This window comes from Lemur catta, chromosome 11, assembly GCF_020740605.2.
Source record: "Lemur catta isolate mLemCat1 chromosome 11, mLemCat1.pri, whole genome shotgun sequence".
Lineage (NCBI taxonomy): Eukaryota > Metazoa > Chordata > Mammalia > Primates > Lemuridae > Lemur > Lemur catta.
In genome coordinates this window covers 60,151,279-60,169,523 of record NC_059138.1, presented here as the reverse complement: position 1 = coordinate 60,169,523, position 18,245 = coordinate 60,151,279, and the positions used below count along the sequence as shown (strand labels likewise).

General features: G+C 34.0%; 1 protein-coding gene across 5 annotated transcripts in view; it reads right to left on the bottom strand.

Moving 5' to 3' along the window:
* Positions 1 to 18,245, bottom strand: part of PHF14 (PHD finger protein 14) — a 159,263-nt gene that overhangs the window by 133,740 nt on the left and 7,278 nt on the right. For all 5 annotated transcript variants that reach the window (XM_045565536.1, XM_045565538.1, XM_045565534.1 and 2 more), the window contains exons 3-4: positions 14,938 to 15,743; positions 8,282 to 8,426 (exon numbers count right to left, since the gene is read on the bottom strand). In XM_045565536.1, the coding sequence (XP_045421492.1) occupies positions 8,282 to 8,426; positions 14,938 to 15,743 (951 nt within the window). The remainder of the gene's footprint in view (positions 1 to 8,281; positions 8,427 to 14,937; positions 15,744 to 18,245) is intronic.

Sequence of the window (18,245 nt, the reverse complement as noted above, 5' to 3'; positions counted from 1 at the left end):
TTAAAAATAGAACTACCATATGGTCCACCAATCCCACTGCTGGTATATATCCAAAAGAAAGGAAATCAGTTTATCAAAGAGGTATCTGCACTCCCATGTTTATTGCAGCACTATCCACAATAGCCAAGAGATAGGGAATCAACCTAAGTGTCCATCAATAGATAAACAGATAAAGAAAAACTTTGTATATATACCATGAATATTATTCAGCCATAAAAAGGAATGAAATCCTGTCATTTGCACACATAGATGGAACTGGACATTATGTTCAGTGAAATAAGCCAGGCACAGAAAGATAAATATCACATGTTCTCACTCATAGGTGAGAGCTAAAAGAAAAAACTGAAGTCATGGAGATGGAGAGTAGAATGATGGTTCCCAGAGGCTGGGAAGGGTAGTGGGGATGGGGGGATAAAGAACAGATGGTTAACAGTACAAAAAGATAGGTAAAATAAATGAGATCTAGCAGTCAGTAGCACAATAGAGTGACTATAGTTAATAACAATTTATTGTATATTTTTAAATAACTAAAACAGTGGAATTGGAATGTCCCTAACACAAAGAAATGATAAATGCTTAAAGTGATAAATGCCTCAATTACCTTGATTTGATCGTTGTACACTGTATGCCTTTATCAAAACATCACATGTATCCCATAAATATGTACAACTATTATGTATCCATAATAATTAAAAATAAATTGTTTTCAAACTCCCCAAATTGTAAGAGTGACATTTTAATTATTAAATGAGGTCTGGAACATTTTTAAAATCTTATTTACTTTAGATGCAGCAACAGTTCAGTTATATAGTGAAAGGGACCTTTAAAATTAAAATAATTAAGTAGCCATAATGGCTCCTATTAGGATAAAAAAGTTTACTTTTGAGAGGCTGCTATCTCCCATTTTATAGAAAGGAAAATAAAATTAACATTAAAAGTATTAAGAACCTGGGAGACTTAGAAAGAAACAAACAAAAAAATCCAAGTTATTTGGACCAGGTCACATGTTGTTACTTTTCATTTTTTCAGCTCATGCTCTAATTATTAAATAATATGGACTGGCAACAACACATAACAGTATCAGTAAGACCCTGATGACTCAAAAGGGCTCCAGGAAATACACATACTGATCAGGCTATACATTACTGTATTGAGAATTATCATCATTATTCTTTACCAGAAGAGAAATTCAACCATCTAACCAAAGATTACTAAGCAGGGTTTGTTTTCTTAAAAAAAAAAAAGAAAAATTCCTATTAGTAGATTCAACTGATGTAAAGCTGGTAGAAGATGAAAAATTTCTTCATAGATGTAGTCAACATAATTTCTTACTGACACTATCCAAGTATTACCAAATAAAACTCATATTACTAAAAATCAGGAGTATACGCATGGCAAAGCACACCCTTTCAAGCATACTACCCAGTGATATCTGATAAAGGAACTCTGTGGACTACTTATCAAGACAAAAATGATCTATAGGAAATTACATTTAAAAGGACCCAAATACCATATTTGATACATTTACTAACACCGTATAATAATTTTATTAGATTATATTAACGGTTACTTTAATTTATTAAATTTATGAAAACTACATTAATGTTTAATAATGCTTCTCCTCTAACCCACAAAAGATCACTTAAAATCTCCAAAACCAGGAATCTTTCAAGCTTAGTTCTAATTCTACTAAGAAAGCAAGACAGAGAGAGAGAATTATATGATGATCATAATCATATAATAGAAACTCCAAAATTAAAAAGGGAAATAGGAAATTATCCATACTAGATAGAGGGTGAAAGTCGTAGAATTATTTTTAAAAATTCAAATTTATTTTTTACTTTGATTTATAATTTATATCTTTACTTTGGACATATATAAAGTTTACATAATTCAAAATATTACCAACAAATTAATTATACAACATAAAGATTCACCTAAGGAAGTGGAAAACTATGTGTTTATAAGTCACATATTATTATATTTAATAGTTAGGTCTCAAAAAGCTTATAAAGCATTACACACAGGAGCATTAATTTCCCTCTCCCTTTTCTAAACTTCTTCCTTCTCCGATAATAAAAATAGGTCCCCAATTCTTATGAATTAGTTTGGGGATTAAATGAGTAATCATTAGCAAATTCTCAAAAATATTTGGAACTTGAACTGCCATCAGAGCCAGTTAAATGAATTACTCAAGCACCGTTATTATATGACTTTATAGACACAACTTCCTTTTGACTTAAATGGCATTACCCCTCAGTTTAATCATCGTATTTGTCTGCCTGGACTCAGAAAGGCTTTTCAGGTGATTCTAAAAATCAAAGCTACCTTAGAAAGAAGTTACATCTGCCATTACTAATGCTATTCATCTGAAGCAAGGGTTCTATTATGACCTTTAATAGCTCTAAGCATATCAGTGTGACTAATGTGGTACCCTTCCAGAAACCTATGTTCATTTGAACAACGAATCCACTGGGAAAGAATTCATCCTAAGTTAAGAGTCAAAGGGGCACAAATGTAATTCAAAAACAATAGGACAAGGCCGGGCATGGTGGCTCACGCCTGTAATCCTAGCACTCTGGGAGGCCGAGGCGGGTGGATTGCTCAAGGTCAGGAGTTCGAGACCAGCCTGAGCAAGAGTGAGACCCCGTCTCTACTAAAAAAAATAGAAAGAAATTATTTGGCCAACTAAAATATATATAGAAAAAATTAGCCGGGCATGGTGGCGCATGCCTGTAGTCCCAGCTACCCGGGAGGCTGAGGCAGTAGGATTGCTTAAGCCCAGGAGTTTGAGGTTGCTGTGAGCTAGGCTGACGCCACGGCACTCACTCTAGCCAGGGCAACAAAGTGACACTCTGTCTCAAAAAAAAAAAAAAACAATAGGACAGAGGGGAGGGTCCTTTTTAGCTTTGCATGGTACTAGTCCCCAGTGACCTCAAGCCTGAGTCTGAAAGGAAAAAGCTATAGTAAAAGCACTGTTTTACTATTACAGATGTAGGAAATTGAGACCACAAGGCACTGGCAGCCTGAATACCAACCAGCATCAAGAGACAGCACCCTTAAAGTAGATGAGGAATTATATATTCAAATACCTCTGGGGACTAATAAAAATAAGTAAATGGTTTGGGAAAGGACTATGAACTGGAGATTGTAGAACTGACCAGCATGGGGTGGCGCTATTCAGCTCCAGCAGATCGTGCTTGAAGAGAGTGAAAACCTAGCGCTAAACCAGGCATGGTTGTGTGCGTCTGTAGTCCCAACTACTCAAGAGGCTGAGGCAGGAGGATTGCTTGAGCCCAGGAGTTCAAAGGCAGTTTGGGAGACCCTATGTCCAAAAACAAACAAATAAAAAAACCCCTAAAGCTGCCAGAACTTTGTATTCTTCAAAAGTTGTTTTAAATCTTAAATGTGTACAATAAAATATCCCAGTGTCTAAACATTAGCAACCAATTCAATTTCCTAAAAACCACTGGGCTGGCCTTAAAATATACTTCTGTGGTCAATGACCTCAGCCTAAGAATGACCTACCAAGTAGAGATAGTATCCTCTGCATTATAATGTAGAGATAAATAAACAGAAATAGCACCCTCACCATAATAAGAGAAGTCACCAACACTAACAGCAGTGGTCAGGCTTGTATCACACACTCACGGATATAAACTTCAGTAACATAGTTATGATCACCAGTGGTGACAGACACAACACACATTTGGCAGCATAGCTACTACTGTAGTACCTGCTGTCAGGAATCTGAAACATACCTGGAGAAGAAAAACACACATACACACAACCATGTTGACTGTTCTCAGTTTATATTCATCACCACTAATATCAGGTGGTCCTTTATTGCTGCCTGAATATATATGTGTGGGTATGTGTACTACATACACATACATACATACATGTATATATATTTTATGTACATATCTTATTATTCCATTTATTCTGCCAAATTTTATACCATCCAGTCTCCCCCCAAATCTCTAACTCCTCCCCATACCCACTCTCTGCTAATGGCCTTGCTTCTATTTCACTGAGAAAACAAGACACATCCAAAAACAACTTCCACATGTTCCAAACACCACATCTAACAACCTACCTACATCTGGACTAATCTACCCTTTTATTCACTACAATCACTATGGCTACTCTTATCTATTCAATCTCTCCACTTAGTAGTGGATCTCATCCCTTCTAACCTTGTACTCAAAGCCTTTGTTCCAGCAATTGTTTCCCTTTCTTTCCTTTTATCATCAAATTCTCAACTCTCCCTTTCAGTGGGTCACTTCCACCAGCACACAACATGCTATATAATCTCCACATATGTGGTAGGCAGCCTCTAAGATAGCGCTCCATGTTCACTGCCTCCTGGAATTCACACTCTTACAATGTTCCCCTCCTACACTTGACTAGGGCTGGTTTGTGTGAACAGCAGAATATGGCAGAAGTGACTGTATATCGTACCAAAATTAGATTATAAAAGATACTACCCCTCTCATACAATCGTTTCCATCTCTTTCTTTGAAGACTCAGTCACTCACTCTGAGGTCATAAGGAGGTTTAGGCAGCCTATGGAGAGGTCCACATGGTAAGGAACTAAGATGTCTGGCCAACAGCCGGGAAAGAACTGAGGCCTACCAACAACTATGTGAGTAAGCTTGGAAGCAAATCCTCCAGCCCCAGTCAAGCTTTGAAATGACTGGCCAGGCTGACAGCTTTGACCTGCAACTACATGAAAGACACTAAGCCAGAAGAACCCAACTAATTGTTCCCAGATTCTTAACCCTTAGAAACTGTGTGAAGTAATAAACATTTGCTGTTTTTAGCTGCTGTTTTGAGATAATTTGTTAAAGAGCAGCAGATAACTAATATAGCATCTAAAATAAGAAGGAAAAAACCCTTCTTGAAATTGAGATTTCACATTTCCTTTAGCTAAAGTCCCATCTCCCTGCTTTTCTTTATATAAAACTCATCAGAGAAACTGTATTTAGTGACTTTTTTCAATTTCCCTTCTTTTATTCTCACTTGAACTGTCTCAGACCAAGATGGCCAATAACGCTCATGTTACTAAATTCAATGGTAAATTCTCAATTATTATGTGCTTTCTTTGCTCTGCTTGAGGATATTAAATTCTGCTACAGAGAATGGAATGAGACAGAAAAAACTTATGTGTATTACTTATAGATAAAAGTAAAGCATGTGTACATTAAACATAGACAGAAAGGGACAAAAGGACTAAGAGACATCTAACATCCTTGAGGTACCTATTTACCAAATATACAAAAGGCTCTCAAGAGCCAGAATATATTAAATATACATGAGACATACTGAGAAGTCAATATTCATGAGGTCTTAATTTGGCTATCCATCAGTAAGTGATACCTATTCTGGCAACATGTGTCCATTTCCTTAGAAACACAAATAAAACCCATGGCTGTTTAGCAGGTTAACTGGAGAGCTAAAGCCATGGCCAGGCATACTTGTCGCTGCATCTTCCTGACAGTGTATTTTTAGGCCCAGGACACCTTTCATGTGGGCTCTGTCCTCACAATCATACCATCAGCAAGGAAGGCTGATAAGACAAAGAGAGGCAAAATATGGGGTATACTGGGGTATACTATGTACCCCAGGATTTACATAGTATGGTGCTTCTACTCCACTGTACCCTGCCCTAAGTGAGTTGTTATCCTCTTTCTCCTTGCTTCTGTGTATTTTATATTTATTTAATAAACCCATATGATATAAACATTTTGTCAGTGAGCCTTTTTTTCCATAACTTCTGGGATAGCTTGCCTGGTGGTGTGCTTGGAGTCTACCATTGAATTAGGGTCATTTCCCACATGATAGAGGTACTCATCTGACTCTTAAAAACATTATTTGACACAATTACTCACTTTTTCTTTTTGAAACATTTTTCTCTGTGCCATCACTCATGGTTCTCCTCATATCTCACTAGCCATGTTTTCCTCATCTCCTCTAAAGTACTGAGACTACTTTGCTATTATATACACTCACTCCCTAAAATCATGACTTATAGCTTTACATAACATCTACAGGCTAATAAGTCCCAGATTTATATTTCCAGTTCTAACATCTTACATAAAAACTCCACACAGTTTAAAACCAAATTTTTACTATCTACCTCAAAACCTATTCCTCTCTTGGATCATTGCAATGGTCTCCTAAATAGTAGCCCAGATTCCCATCTGAGATCCACTTCAGTCTACTTTCAGTCAGAATGATCCTTTCAAAACATAAATCAAACCATACTAATCCTCTGCTCAAAACTCATATATCATTCCATATCTATGATAGTAAAATCTAAAGTCAGTACCATGATCTGCAAAGACTCACTTGGTTTACTTCCAGCCCCACCTCCACCACTAACCAGCTTACTCAGTTCTAGCCATATTAATCTCTGTGCCATTATGCAAACATTCCAAACATGTTCCCACTTCAAGATCTTCATGCTCACTACTCCCTCTGCTTGGAGTGCTCTTTGCCCAAATATTTACATGACTTGATCCTTTACTTCCTTCAGATCACTGCTCAGATATCACCTTGTCAGAGAGCACTTTCCTTATCATACTTTATAAATACAATCCTACCCAACCACCCCCCATCCACAGTATTCCCTACACTCCTTGTTTTGCTTTATTTTTCTCCATAGTCCAAATCACTACCTGATAGATATTTATTGGTTTATTTCTTTACTGCCTGTCTCTCTAGACATTAAGCTCCATGCGATCAACAATTTGACATTCTATTTCTTATACCTAAAATTTACAGAATGCCAAGCACATAGAAGATACTCAACAAACATTACGAAAAAATAAACAAATTAACAGTAACAGAGGACATTCCCACAGTGAGCCTTAGAAGCCAGAGGGCAGTTCCACATGAAGGCAAGAGGATTAGCTGAAGAAGCACAGGCCCCACAGGTCCCTCAAGTCCAGCAGACTCCCACAACTATCTGGGAGGAGGGCTGGCTGTAAGACCAGAAAGGCAGCTAAGGGCAAGGTCATACAAATACTGTTTTGTGGTAGTCATCACCCTGATAAAAAAAAATTAACTGATAAGAAAAAAACAACTTTACCAAAGAGAAACCAGGAAGACTCCCTCTCAACCAAAGGGATCAAAATATTAATACTATCACCAGCAGCTGTATAAATATTATATGCTTCCTAATATGTGCTAATATAACTTATGCAGCATTCTTGCCACAAACATATGATATGAATCTAATCATGAGAAAACACATAAGAAAAAAATTTTAGGGACATTTTATTTTTAAAAAAACTGACCTATATTCTTCAAATATGTCAATGGCATGAAACACAAAGACTCAGAAACTATTTCAGATTAAAGGTAACTAAACAGACATGACAACCAAATACAATACATGATCCTAGATTTTATTTTGTTAATAATGACATTCTTGGGACAGTTGGCAAAATCTGAATACAGTCTGTAGATTAGATAAGAGTATTCCATCAATGCTGATTTCCCCACTTTGATAATTACATGGTTATGTAAAAGAATGCCCTTGTTCTTAAGAAATACACAACAAGATACATAGGGGTAAAGCGGAACATTATGTCCACAGTTTACTCTCATAGAAGGGAAAAATTGTTATGGGACAGAGAAGATAAAACAAATATAGTAAAATGTTACCATTGAGAAAGCTGAGTGAAGACTATATGAGAAGCCTTTGTATTATTCTTGTAACTTTTCTATAAGTGGGAAATTATGTCAAAATAATTTAAGTAAAAAAAAATACATAACAAAAAAGTTTAAAAATCATAATGGGGAAAAGAATATTTTCAATTCATTAGAGTAGCTCCTTTTCAGATGATCTCTACAAATTCATTCAAATTCAAAATTAAAAACTATAATTATGAAAGAAGAAACTGTAAAAAAATCAATAGACTTAGACTGTAAGTTTTCTAAGAATACTTTCTGTTGGACTAAGACACTAAACTTCTCCCTACTTCTAAATTTTATTTAAAAACTAGAAATAAATAATACCATGAAGGAAAAGACTGTAACACTAACCTTTAAAGAAATACTAATTTCCATATAATAATATTTCTACTTTAATTATTTAAAAATATTTCAAGTTAAGATGACTACATAGCACCCATCACAGTTTTGAGGATTCAGTTATTTATTATTTCAGAAAAACCTTAAAATAGTACAAAATGTCAAAGAGCTGATTTGACTTATTTAAACATGATGTGAATCAGTCATTTCTATAGGAGACAAAACAAAGCAAAATTACCTTCATGGACTGTAATGCCACAATTGTCACACTGAATTATTTCATCAGCATCCTCACTATTATCTCCAAGACAAACACAGCAAATCAGAATATGGTCCATTTTTTGAGAACTCCAGTTTTGACTCTTCTCAAGAATCAGCGAGTCCTAATATTAAAATATTAAAATATATCAGAAAATCACGTTTAAAATAAAAGGAAATTTTATCACTAAAATTCTCATTTTACATCATTTTAAAACACTATTTTATGCATTTCCAAATTTATGCCCCATTTTCCACTCTTTTAGTAACTTCAAAATATGCTACATTTAAGAAGTATACCTCTTTGTCAAAGGACACTCTAAACACCCTCTCACTTAATTTTTCACTTCTCTGCAAAGTTCCATATTCTCTCTCCACTAAGAAATGAAAAAGTAGGCATGCTACTAACAACTTTTCATCTGCTTTGCATTCTGCTTTGGCCCTCATAGGAGAAAGGAAAAATTAATCCATAAGTAGTTATTAATCCTATAGATGGGTTTAAGAAAGTATAAGACACGATTCTTATACTTTGGAAGCTTATAATTCTACCCAGGGGAGATAAGACACACATATATGAAATAGGAAGAAATCAATTTAAGATAACATATAAGCAAGTATGCATGTGATGGCAGAGTTACAGATTCCATACTCCTTAAGTACTGGGGAATTCAGAAATTCCAAGGTTATCAAATTACCAGATGATAGATCCAGGAGAGCCTGCATAAGTATTTCTGTGTACATAGGTACAGAAAATAATCTAAAACAGGACCCAGACTGACCAGTTGCTAGAAGAGTCAGAGCACTCTACTAATTAGGTTTATGTCAATAAATATGTAGCGTAAACTGGTAATAAAGACACCTAACTAGTCATAATATAAAAGGAGAAAGAAAATTAACAGATATATATATAAGAAGATAAAATTTCAGGAAAAAAAAAGTCTGCTTGTTTTAATTTAAACCTTCCGCACTATGAATTTAAACTTTAAATACGTGAACAAGAAAATGATTCTGTCATGTTTATTAGGTTGGGCTTATTATTAAATAAAATAAAAGGTGGCACTTGAGTCTATATATTTTCATTTATGAACGTAACAATATTCAGAAACAAATTTAATAAATTAGTCTCATACATATATTCACTAAATATATTTTGTTTCATATTAATATTTTTATAGTCTTTTAAACTTGACCAATATCCAAAGGTTAACATTTGGAGCCATCATTACAGTAGCAATTTGTAAATGACATTTGAATAACACTTGAAGATCAAAATTAATAATTCTTTCAATATATTTTGTATATCACATCTAAATTACAGTTAATCTGCAAAACAAATCAGAAAAGAATGAAAAAGTCAACAAGGATATAACACTATTTCCCTTGAGAATTCTAGTACTTCAAAGTTTTATATTTTGCTTCTATCTTTGTTATAAAACCAAACAAAATAGTTTAGGGCTAACAAATGGTTGGCAAATAAAGATGAAAACATCCTAAAAAGAAAATTCATGCGATGAAAACACCCTAAAAAGAAAACTCATATGTTTTACAGTACAGTAAGCAAACAAAAATATGTCCAGATTTTCATACCATTAACCGTACTTCAAAGTAACAGCATGTAACTTAAAGTCAAATATTCTTGGGTTTCACCCTTAGCTCTCACTTAATAACTGTTGAACCTCGAAGCTGCATTTTTTTACCTGTAAAATGGGGATGATAAAAATAATACCTACCTCATGAGGTTGTTGTGAGAACAAAATAATACATGGCAAGAATGTTCTTAGCACATACTAGGCACTCAATAAATGTTCATTCCCTTCTCCTTTCCTCTGCATTTCTCGTAGGTAATTCAAAAACAGGAGCATGAACTGTCAATTCATTATACTTTTGAGAACCCCAAAAGAAAAGTTAGTAGCTTCAATAAGCACTGCTACTTTATATATTAATATCATCCCTCTGGTAAGTCCAAAAAAGGGTTTTTTCTTAAAATACCACTTGTAGATTGAAAAAAAAAATCACAGACTAGGAAATGACCTAGCAAACAATCAGAGTTTGATAATTTCATGGTTATTTGTGTTTATCTGGTAGAATTACAACTAATCAGCCCTAGAAAAAAAGGTTTACCCATATGGGAAACAAGTAATTTCTATGGCTCAGAAAATATAGGATCAACAGGTAGTTCTCATTCCTCTATTTTCCTATTTTTCCATTTTGCTCAGAAACAGTATCTAAATTATATCTTTACACCAATTTGTCTCCATATATGTTCACTTAGTAAACTAAATTAACTAGTATTTCTGGCCCTCTTGATCTCCGCTCTTAATAGAAATGTAATGAAAGAAAGGGAGGAAACTGGACCCCTACAATATTCCCCTAACCAAACAGCTGGCAGACAATGTTTGAATTGGAAAATCTAAGTAATACATCCTCTCTAAAAAAATTATGATTTAAATTTTCTTTAATAAATCATACATAGGTTTAAGCACAATTATGATCAGATCCATATAAACCTAATTTATCTTCAATTTTTGTTAGCATATTTCTGAAGATGCATATTGTCTTTCAATTATTCTTCCATTACATAATAATATATACTATACTATATATACTCTATACTAATAAATCAATGACTACTGATAATGAATTATTTTATTTTTTCCCCTAAAGATTTAAAATTTACCCCCAAAATGATAATATTGTCCAATGTTCTCCATGGGCTCTAAAATGTTTGGGGTTCATTTATATATGTATTCCACATATATGATTATAAATGGTTTGTACAATACCCTAAATTTTACCTAAGTTATATGTGTGTTTACTAGAAGGAAATTCCAGCATACTTCATGTAAAATCATTATTAAAAGAATCCCATTGCCCTGAAGATGAGAAAAAAATTAGTATACCAAAAAGTCTGAATAATAGTTCTTCCTCTAAATTTTTAAAAAAGATTAAACATCAAGAATTTGTATAATATCACACAACTAAATCTTTTACAACTTAGAACAATTTGTTTTAGTTTGAAATGTGTAAAAAGGCAATTGATTAATAACTCAGAAGCCCCCCAAAGAAGCATATTTATGAATTTTGAAAAAAAGTTTAAGGCCGGGCGCGGTGGCTCACGCCTGTAATCCTAGCACTCTGGGAGGCCGAGGTGGGTGGATCGCTCGAGGTCAGGAGTTCGAGACCAGCCTGAGTGAGACCCCATCTCTACTAAAAATAGAAAGAAATTATCTGGCCAACTAAAAATATATATAGCAAAAAAAATTAGCCGGGCATGGTGGCACATGCCTGTAGTCCCAGCTACTCGGGAGGCTGAGGCAGTAGGATCGCTTAAGCCCAGGAGTGTGAGGTTGCTGTGAGCTAGGCTGACGCCACGGCACTCACTCTAGCCTGGGCAACAAAGTGAGACTCTGTCTCAAAAAAAAAAAAAAAAAGAAAAAAGAAAAAAAGTTTATATTTTAACTAGCAAAAATCAGGTGACAATTGCTATTTCTTAACATAGCAAGGTGTCTAATCCATTTAACAAAACAGAGCCTTTTACAAGAAAAGATTTTCCACTCAGCAAAGAATATACATAAGGTTACAATGATAAAACAGTAATCCAAACTGTCTCCAATTTTAAATATTCTGTAAGAAAAGGGCTTTTCTTCCTTTTACAAAAACAAAAAACCTGTCATTTCTACTGACATAATTTTCTGTCATGTACTAATTCTCATCCAAAGCTCTAGTTTCAAATTCTTGAAAACAGGAACCGTTTTCTAAAAATGCTACTCTGCCCTCCCCAAAAAACTTACCTCAGAAAACTAATAACCTTAGTGAATCTCAAAAGCTTCAATACAAAATGCTGAAAAAGATATACAATCATATTTTAAGAGGAATATTCAGACAGCACTAAATTCAAAAAATGCCATGAGGCCGTTGACAAAGACAGGTGCCCATTTGCAGAAAATGCAGGTTATCAAATTCCCAATTCTAGAGCAGTAGTTCCCAAGATGTGGTCCAGGGAACACACCTTCAGGGGATCTACAAGGTAAAGACTATTTTCTTAATGATACAAAAAACGCTATTTGCCTTTTCACTCTCTTTTTCTTTCACGGATGTATGGTGAAGTTTTAATTTGAAATGGTAAATTATCAACAAATATAATCTACATAAATAATATTGAGGGTCCTCAATAATTTTTAAGAATGTAAAGGGGTCCTGAGACAAAAAATTTTGAGAACCACTGTTCCATAGGTGTATTAAGGCCATTAAGAGCAACAGTTACAAAAGGGCTCTGCTCAAAAAGATATCAAATTCTCATAAGAAACTTCAAAATTATGGAAGTTAGGATATCATTTACCTAAAAATCATGCCCTCTTTCCTTGATCCTACTGCTGGAAAAACAAAAAAGTGATACCCTACATCCTTTCCCCACAAATGCACTTTACATAGCAGCCAAGAAAAAAGTTTACCTGCTTATAAATTAAATATGATATAATTATGTATTTCTAAAGCTACATTTTCAGTTATCTCTACTACAAAGTTAGATCTGAAAACTTAAAGTAAAAGAGAAAATAAAACTTCAAATATAAACAAATATATACTAAGTAACTATCACTTAGCAATTATCACTATCTGAAATAACCAGGAAGATTAAGACACAAACACTGGCCACAAGGCAACAATGATTAACTTTCATCATATTTTTATAAAATCAAGATCATATGAATAGGAAATTTAGAAATTTAAGTAATAATCTCAATTGATTAGTTTTTAATTAAAATTTAATATCCAGTTTGAGTAATATAATTTAAATAGAATCAGAATCATCAAAAAATTATAGTAGAGTCTGCATAATAGAGTTGTGAAGAAAAACACAGTTAAAAAGATATTAGGCAGAATGTTATTCTAGGAGAAAATTAACTTTCTATAAGCTTTCTATGAGCTCTTCTACATGGGTACTTTTCCCAGAAGTGCTTCAGAATCTCATTCCTGGAATGTCTTTGGGACTATTAACCTAAACATAAAAGGTCCCATTATTTACTAAAGTGTCTTCTATTGGGAAAAAACTAAACAGCACATGTGGCCTTTAAATGCATCATAAAGGTTAGTCTACACAACCTCTTAAGCAGTATGTTATGAACTACAGGTTATTAGCAAACAGATAATATATACATTTTATATGGCAAGTTTCTAAACACATGCAAGTGTCCCCCACACCTTAACATAAATCTAATCTATACTACTTCTATCATTAGCTAGACTACTTTTGTGAATATCAGTCTAATAAAAATGAACAAAGGGAGTGATGTTGCCAAAAGTAATGTTATTCATTAGATACAGAGTACTAAGTGCTATAAAATAAACTGAATTTATGTCTAAATTAAATATGAACAATTGGATTTCCCATACCTCTGTTTCCCTAAGATAGCATTGATAATATGAAATTGTCTGTGCTATATCATTAAAAATACTATACTATTTCACAAATGACAATTTTCCTTTACCTAAAGATAAGAATCAGGATGGCAGGCAACATTCTTCGTAAGAAAGTGGGCATAAAATTAACCAATGTTTACTATCCAAAATATAAACTGCCATCTCATCTCCGCTGACTTATAAACCCTCAAAGCCTGCTGTACATTATCATTGTAAGAAAATCACCAAATTTTTAAGTGAAACTTAATTGAAAATCTTTCTACCAGTTGAACCTACTTCAATGACATGGAAAAACAAAAAGCATTTAGCAAAGAAATAAATTTTGGTGACTAAACACATTAACAGAAATGACAATTAATTACTTTAGTTCTACATGTGATGTAACAGATACATCTACATGTAAGACAACTCAATCTTTCTTTTGAAGAAAAACATATACATAAACACACAGACAAAGAGACACAAATGTGTTTGACTGAAGAGTCTTGAATGATGCATCTCTGGGCCCAATGCATAAACCTAACTTTCAGTAGTAGAACTTCGAGTGGAAGAACTGAGCCATTACTGTAGTTTTATGATAAAAATGTTTGTTTTATGATGGAAATGTTTGCTTTTTTTTCCATTTCCTTGTAGAGAAAATTTATTCACTAAATATATAGTTCATGTGTACTCCCATACATATAAAGATTTGGTAACTATACAGATAATGGGTGCTATAACTGGTAAAAGAATTAACCTTTAAAATGAATCTCTAAAAGTCTGAGAGAATCATTAAGCTGTCTGTTGCCCTGCTCTATTCTAAAGCCCTACATTTTATGTGGATATGGACATAACTAAATTGAAAAAAAGGTGACCTTTGTTTTCATAATCCACTCAGCACCATTCAGCAGTCCTATGAACAAATGATTAAGGGGATAAAAAGGAGAATGGAAAACTCTTATCATTTCCCAAGTCTATGGATATAAAAATATTTCTCTATATATTTCTCCTTGAGGACAGAGATTGTGAGCTCCTTGAGAACGGTGACAAATAGTAGATACTCAATAAAAGTTGGTTGACCAAATGAATAAATGTTACAGTTAGAGTGCTCATTCACTCCCACAGCTGTCAATAAAAAGGATTTCAAAAAAGCCACTTAATATAAAGTGTAGAGTGATTTAGAGAAGAATTCCCTTTTCCCCAGACAGACAGATTATCATAAAAATTGGGTTGATCTACCTCATTACTCTTGCTTTGAGATAGTGTCAGGCTATCATTGGTCAGTTCCTCATCATCAGCACTGTTTCTGCTAAGAACTTTACTCTTCTTCTTCTTGCAACCCCCTTCACTGGCAGGGCTGCTATGATCTTCATCATTGCCTTCATCATTCTCATCATCATCACTCCCACTTCCCTCATCTTCATCATCCTCATTGTCACCATCACTTCCCTCTTTCTGAGACGCAGATCTCCCTTTTCTCTTTACTACAGTAGGTCGCCAATCATTGTCATCCTCGCTGTCATAGTCATCCATGTCATTCAGCTCTTCCATGGATACAAAATCCAAAAGTGGTCGGTTTCGACGAAGGTTCCACTTTTTTGGCTCACTGACTTGTTCCTCTGTAGCAGTTGTTGTAGTGGGAACAGAAGGGGATGTGTTAACAGCAGGAGGACTTGTGGCTGGGGTGGTGGCAGCAGCAGAAGCAGCCACATTATCAGATATTGTTGCTTTTTCTTTTTCCTTCTCTCTTTCCTTCTCTTTCTCTTTTTCTTTCTCCTTTTCTTTTTCCTTTTCTTTTTCCTTCTCTTTCTCCTTTTTCTTTCTAGGTTTTTCTCCATTTTCTTCTTCCTCCTTCTTTTCCATTTTACTTAACTGTTTTTCTGATGACAGTATTTCTTCCTCTGCAGAGTTTTTAACTTGTTCTTCTTTTACTTTAATATCTTCATTCAGTTCTTCCTCTAAAACATTTTCTTCAGAATCACTACAGGATCCTTCTCCACTGTCCTTTGAGGGATCTTCACTTCCATTACCACTCCCTTCAGAATCTGTTGAAAATATGAGAAAAAAAAAACCACACATATGTATATACATACACACACACACACACAACGCTGACACAAATGAAACCACCAAAATTTGTGAATAACTTGCAAAACAATATAAACAAATTTAAGTCAAAGAATGGTAGACATTCCCAACCTGATTAAATAATAAATCAATGAAGTTGATATAATGGTTTTAGTTCAGTATAGCACTAATGAAGGTGAATATATGTAACTCTAAACTAACATATGCTTTAAAAAGAGGAGCACTATTTTGTGTCCTATAGCTCATGCTATACTTGGTACCCTAGGGACAATGTTTTTCTAAAAGTTAATGTGCTTCTTTTGAAATTGGGCACCTGATTTAAATTGTATTATAATATAATACCAAAAAAAATTCTTCCCTTACATCTTCCTTTTATAAACTGTATGGACTTATAAGCACTGAAAGAGTCACATCCAAAACAAGATAAATCTGGCCCAAAAAACTTTGTTTCATTTATTTTACTCTTTACCCACCAAATTAGCATAGGTATTTATGATAGTCAACTTATACCACATCTCTTATATACTAAATTAATTTTAGGAGTACTAAGTACACAGATGAAAAAAGACAATAGCAATGGCACAGAAAATGGAAGTTGCAAGAGAAGTTACACTTTTCCTGCATATCAGGATACTATACATATCAGTAAAAGAAGAGTCACGTAAACTTTCAAAAATTCTAGGCAGTAACTACTATAGGCCCTAATATGGAAGAAATTGATCAATAAAGTAGTCAATCCTGGAAATGAGTAGTCACGGTAATTACGGAAAGTTAGGCTGAAGACATTTAAAGAGCTCATATAGGACTATAAACTTTCTAGCAAGTTTCTTCCATTCCTGCCTAGGGCAGCCCAGTCTCTCTCAATTTAACACTACTCAGTAACCTTCTAATCCTCTTCACACCCAATCAAACAAATAAAACTCTAAAATACTTGAAGGAAGGTATTAATGGGAGGCGGGGAAGAGGGGGAAGAGAAGGTGCAGAAGAAATCAGTCGAGTCTTGGCCAATACGAATAGTAAAATCTATAGGATAATGAATTTTGTATACCTATAGCCAAGAAAAAGGTAATGATAAAATGGTGAAGTCAGTGTTTCCACATCATTTTAATTTCTATTAACTTAAATTAACTGGCCTTGACCTCTATAAAATTAACTGAGCAATAAAAGTGAAGGAAGTTGTGTGTAACCAGTATCTGTATCAAAAGCACCTCAGAAGTCCTATACCAATGACTGATGATAAAAATATTCTGCAGGTTGAATCACATAAAAAATAAGCACTAACATTTAACAGATGTTGACTGACCCTATGAAATCATTATCAATCTCAAGATTATCATGTAGGTATCCGTAACTTACTCCAGACTGCTCTGAAAAAAACCTCTCATCCTAAACACTCTTGCACAGGCCACAAGAACAACTGTCATACAGGTTAACAATTCCCTGAGACTTTTGGAGCCAGATGTGCTTTGGAATTCAGAAATTTTCAGATTTTAGAAGGGTAGCATGGCATATGTACCACATATTACACTAATACCCTCAGTGAGGTCTAGAGTACTATCCTACAATCAAACACATTATTTCTGCAGTGGAAAGTATGAATATTTACAGAGTATGAGACATAAACACTATAATAGAAATAAACTCATATCAGTTCTAGTCATGTTTTACTATCAAGTAAGTTTGTTTCAAACTTAGGAAACACTTGGACACTTTTGAGCTTCTTGAGCTTCTTGAGTATGGACCCAAGATTACTCACAAACAGGTGACTTCTTTTCAGTTCAAGAGCTCTACAAAGCATTAGGAAAATTATGATTATGAAAACCACTCACAACAATTAAACCCAACCTACCAAGAAAAATCACCTCTGATAAAAATAATAATAAATTCTAAACATTTAAAATAATGATTTAATAAACAGAGTTGACAAAATGCTTCTAAGGCAGAGAAAGATCTTCTGCATGTTGACTAATGAAAACTGAAATATCTTACAAACAATGCCATAATTAAGAAAGCTAGAAGATAGGTTAAAAAGAAAAGGTACTTTTCTTCTGGATCAATATCCCAAAAGTGTTTTTATCAATAAAAACTTAATGAGAGATACAAAATTAAGATTAACTGGGGGCAGAAGTGTAGTTACCTGACCATAATGGAGGCCAGCCCAACTTGGCTATTACTTGGTAAATTTTACAAAATGTCAGGGATTTTTGCAATTTTGTTTTGGTTGTTGTTCCAATGCCAATTAATTAATTATTTTTAAAAACTATAAGTAAACTGATACTCTTTGATTCTGTTTTTGTTTTGCAATCATGTCTGAAAAGAAAGCAATTTTTTAAAAAGATTTAAATGTTTTATATTTATGAATGTATTATGAGAAGAATGTGAAATTCTTCCACAAATCCATATCCTAGTAAGTAGCTTACTCAACCCTTCATTCTTAACAGTAGCCATGCTTTAGCTGC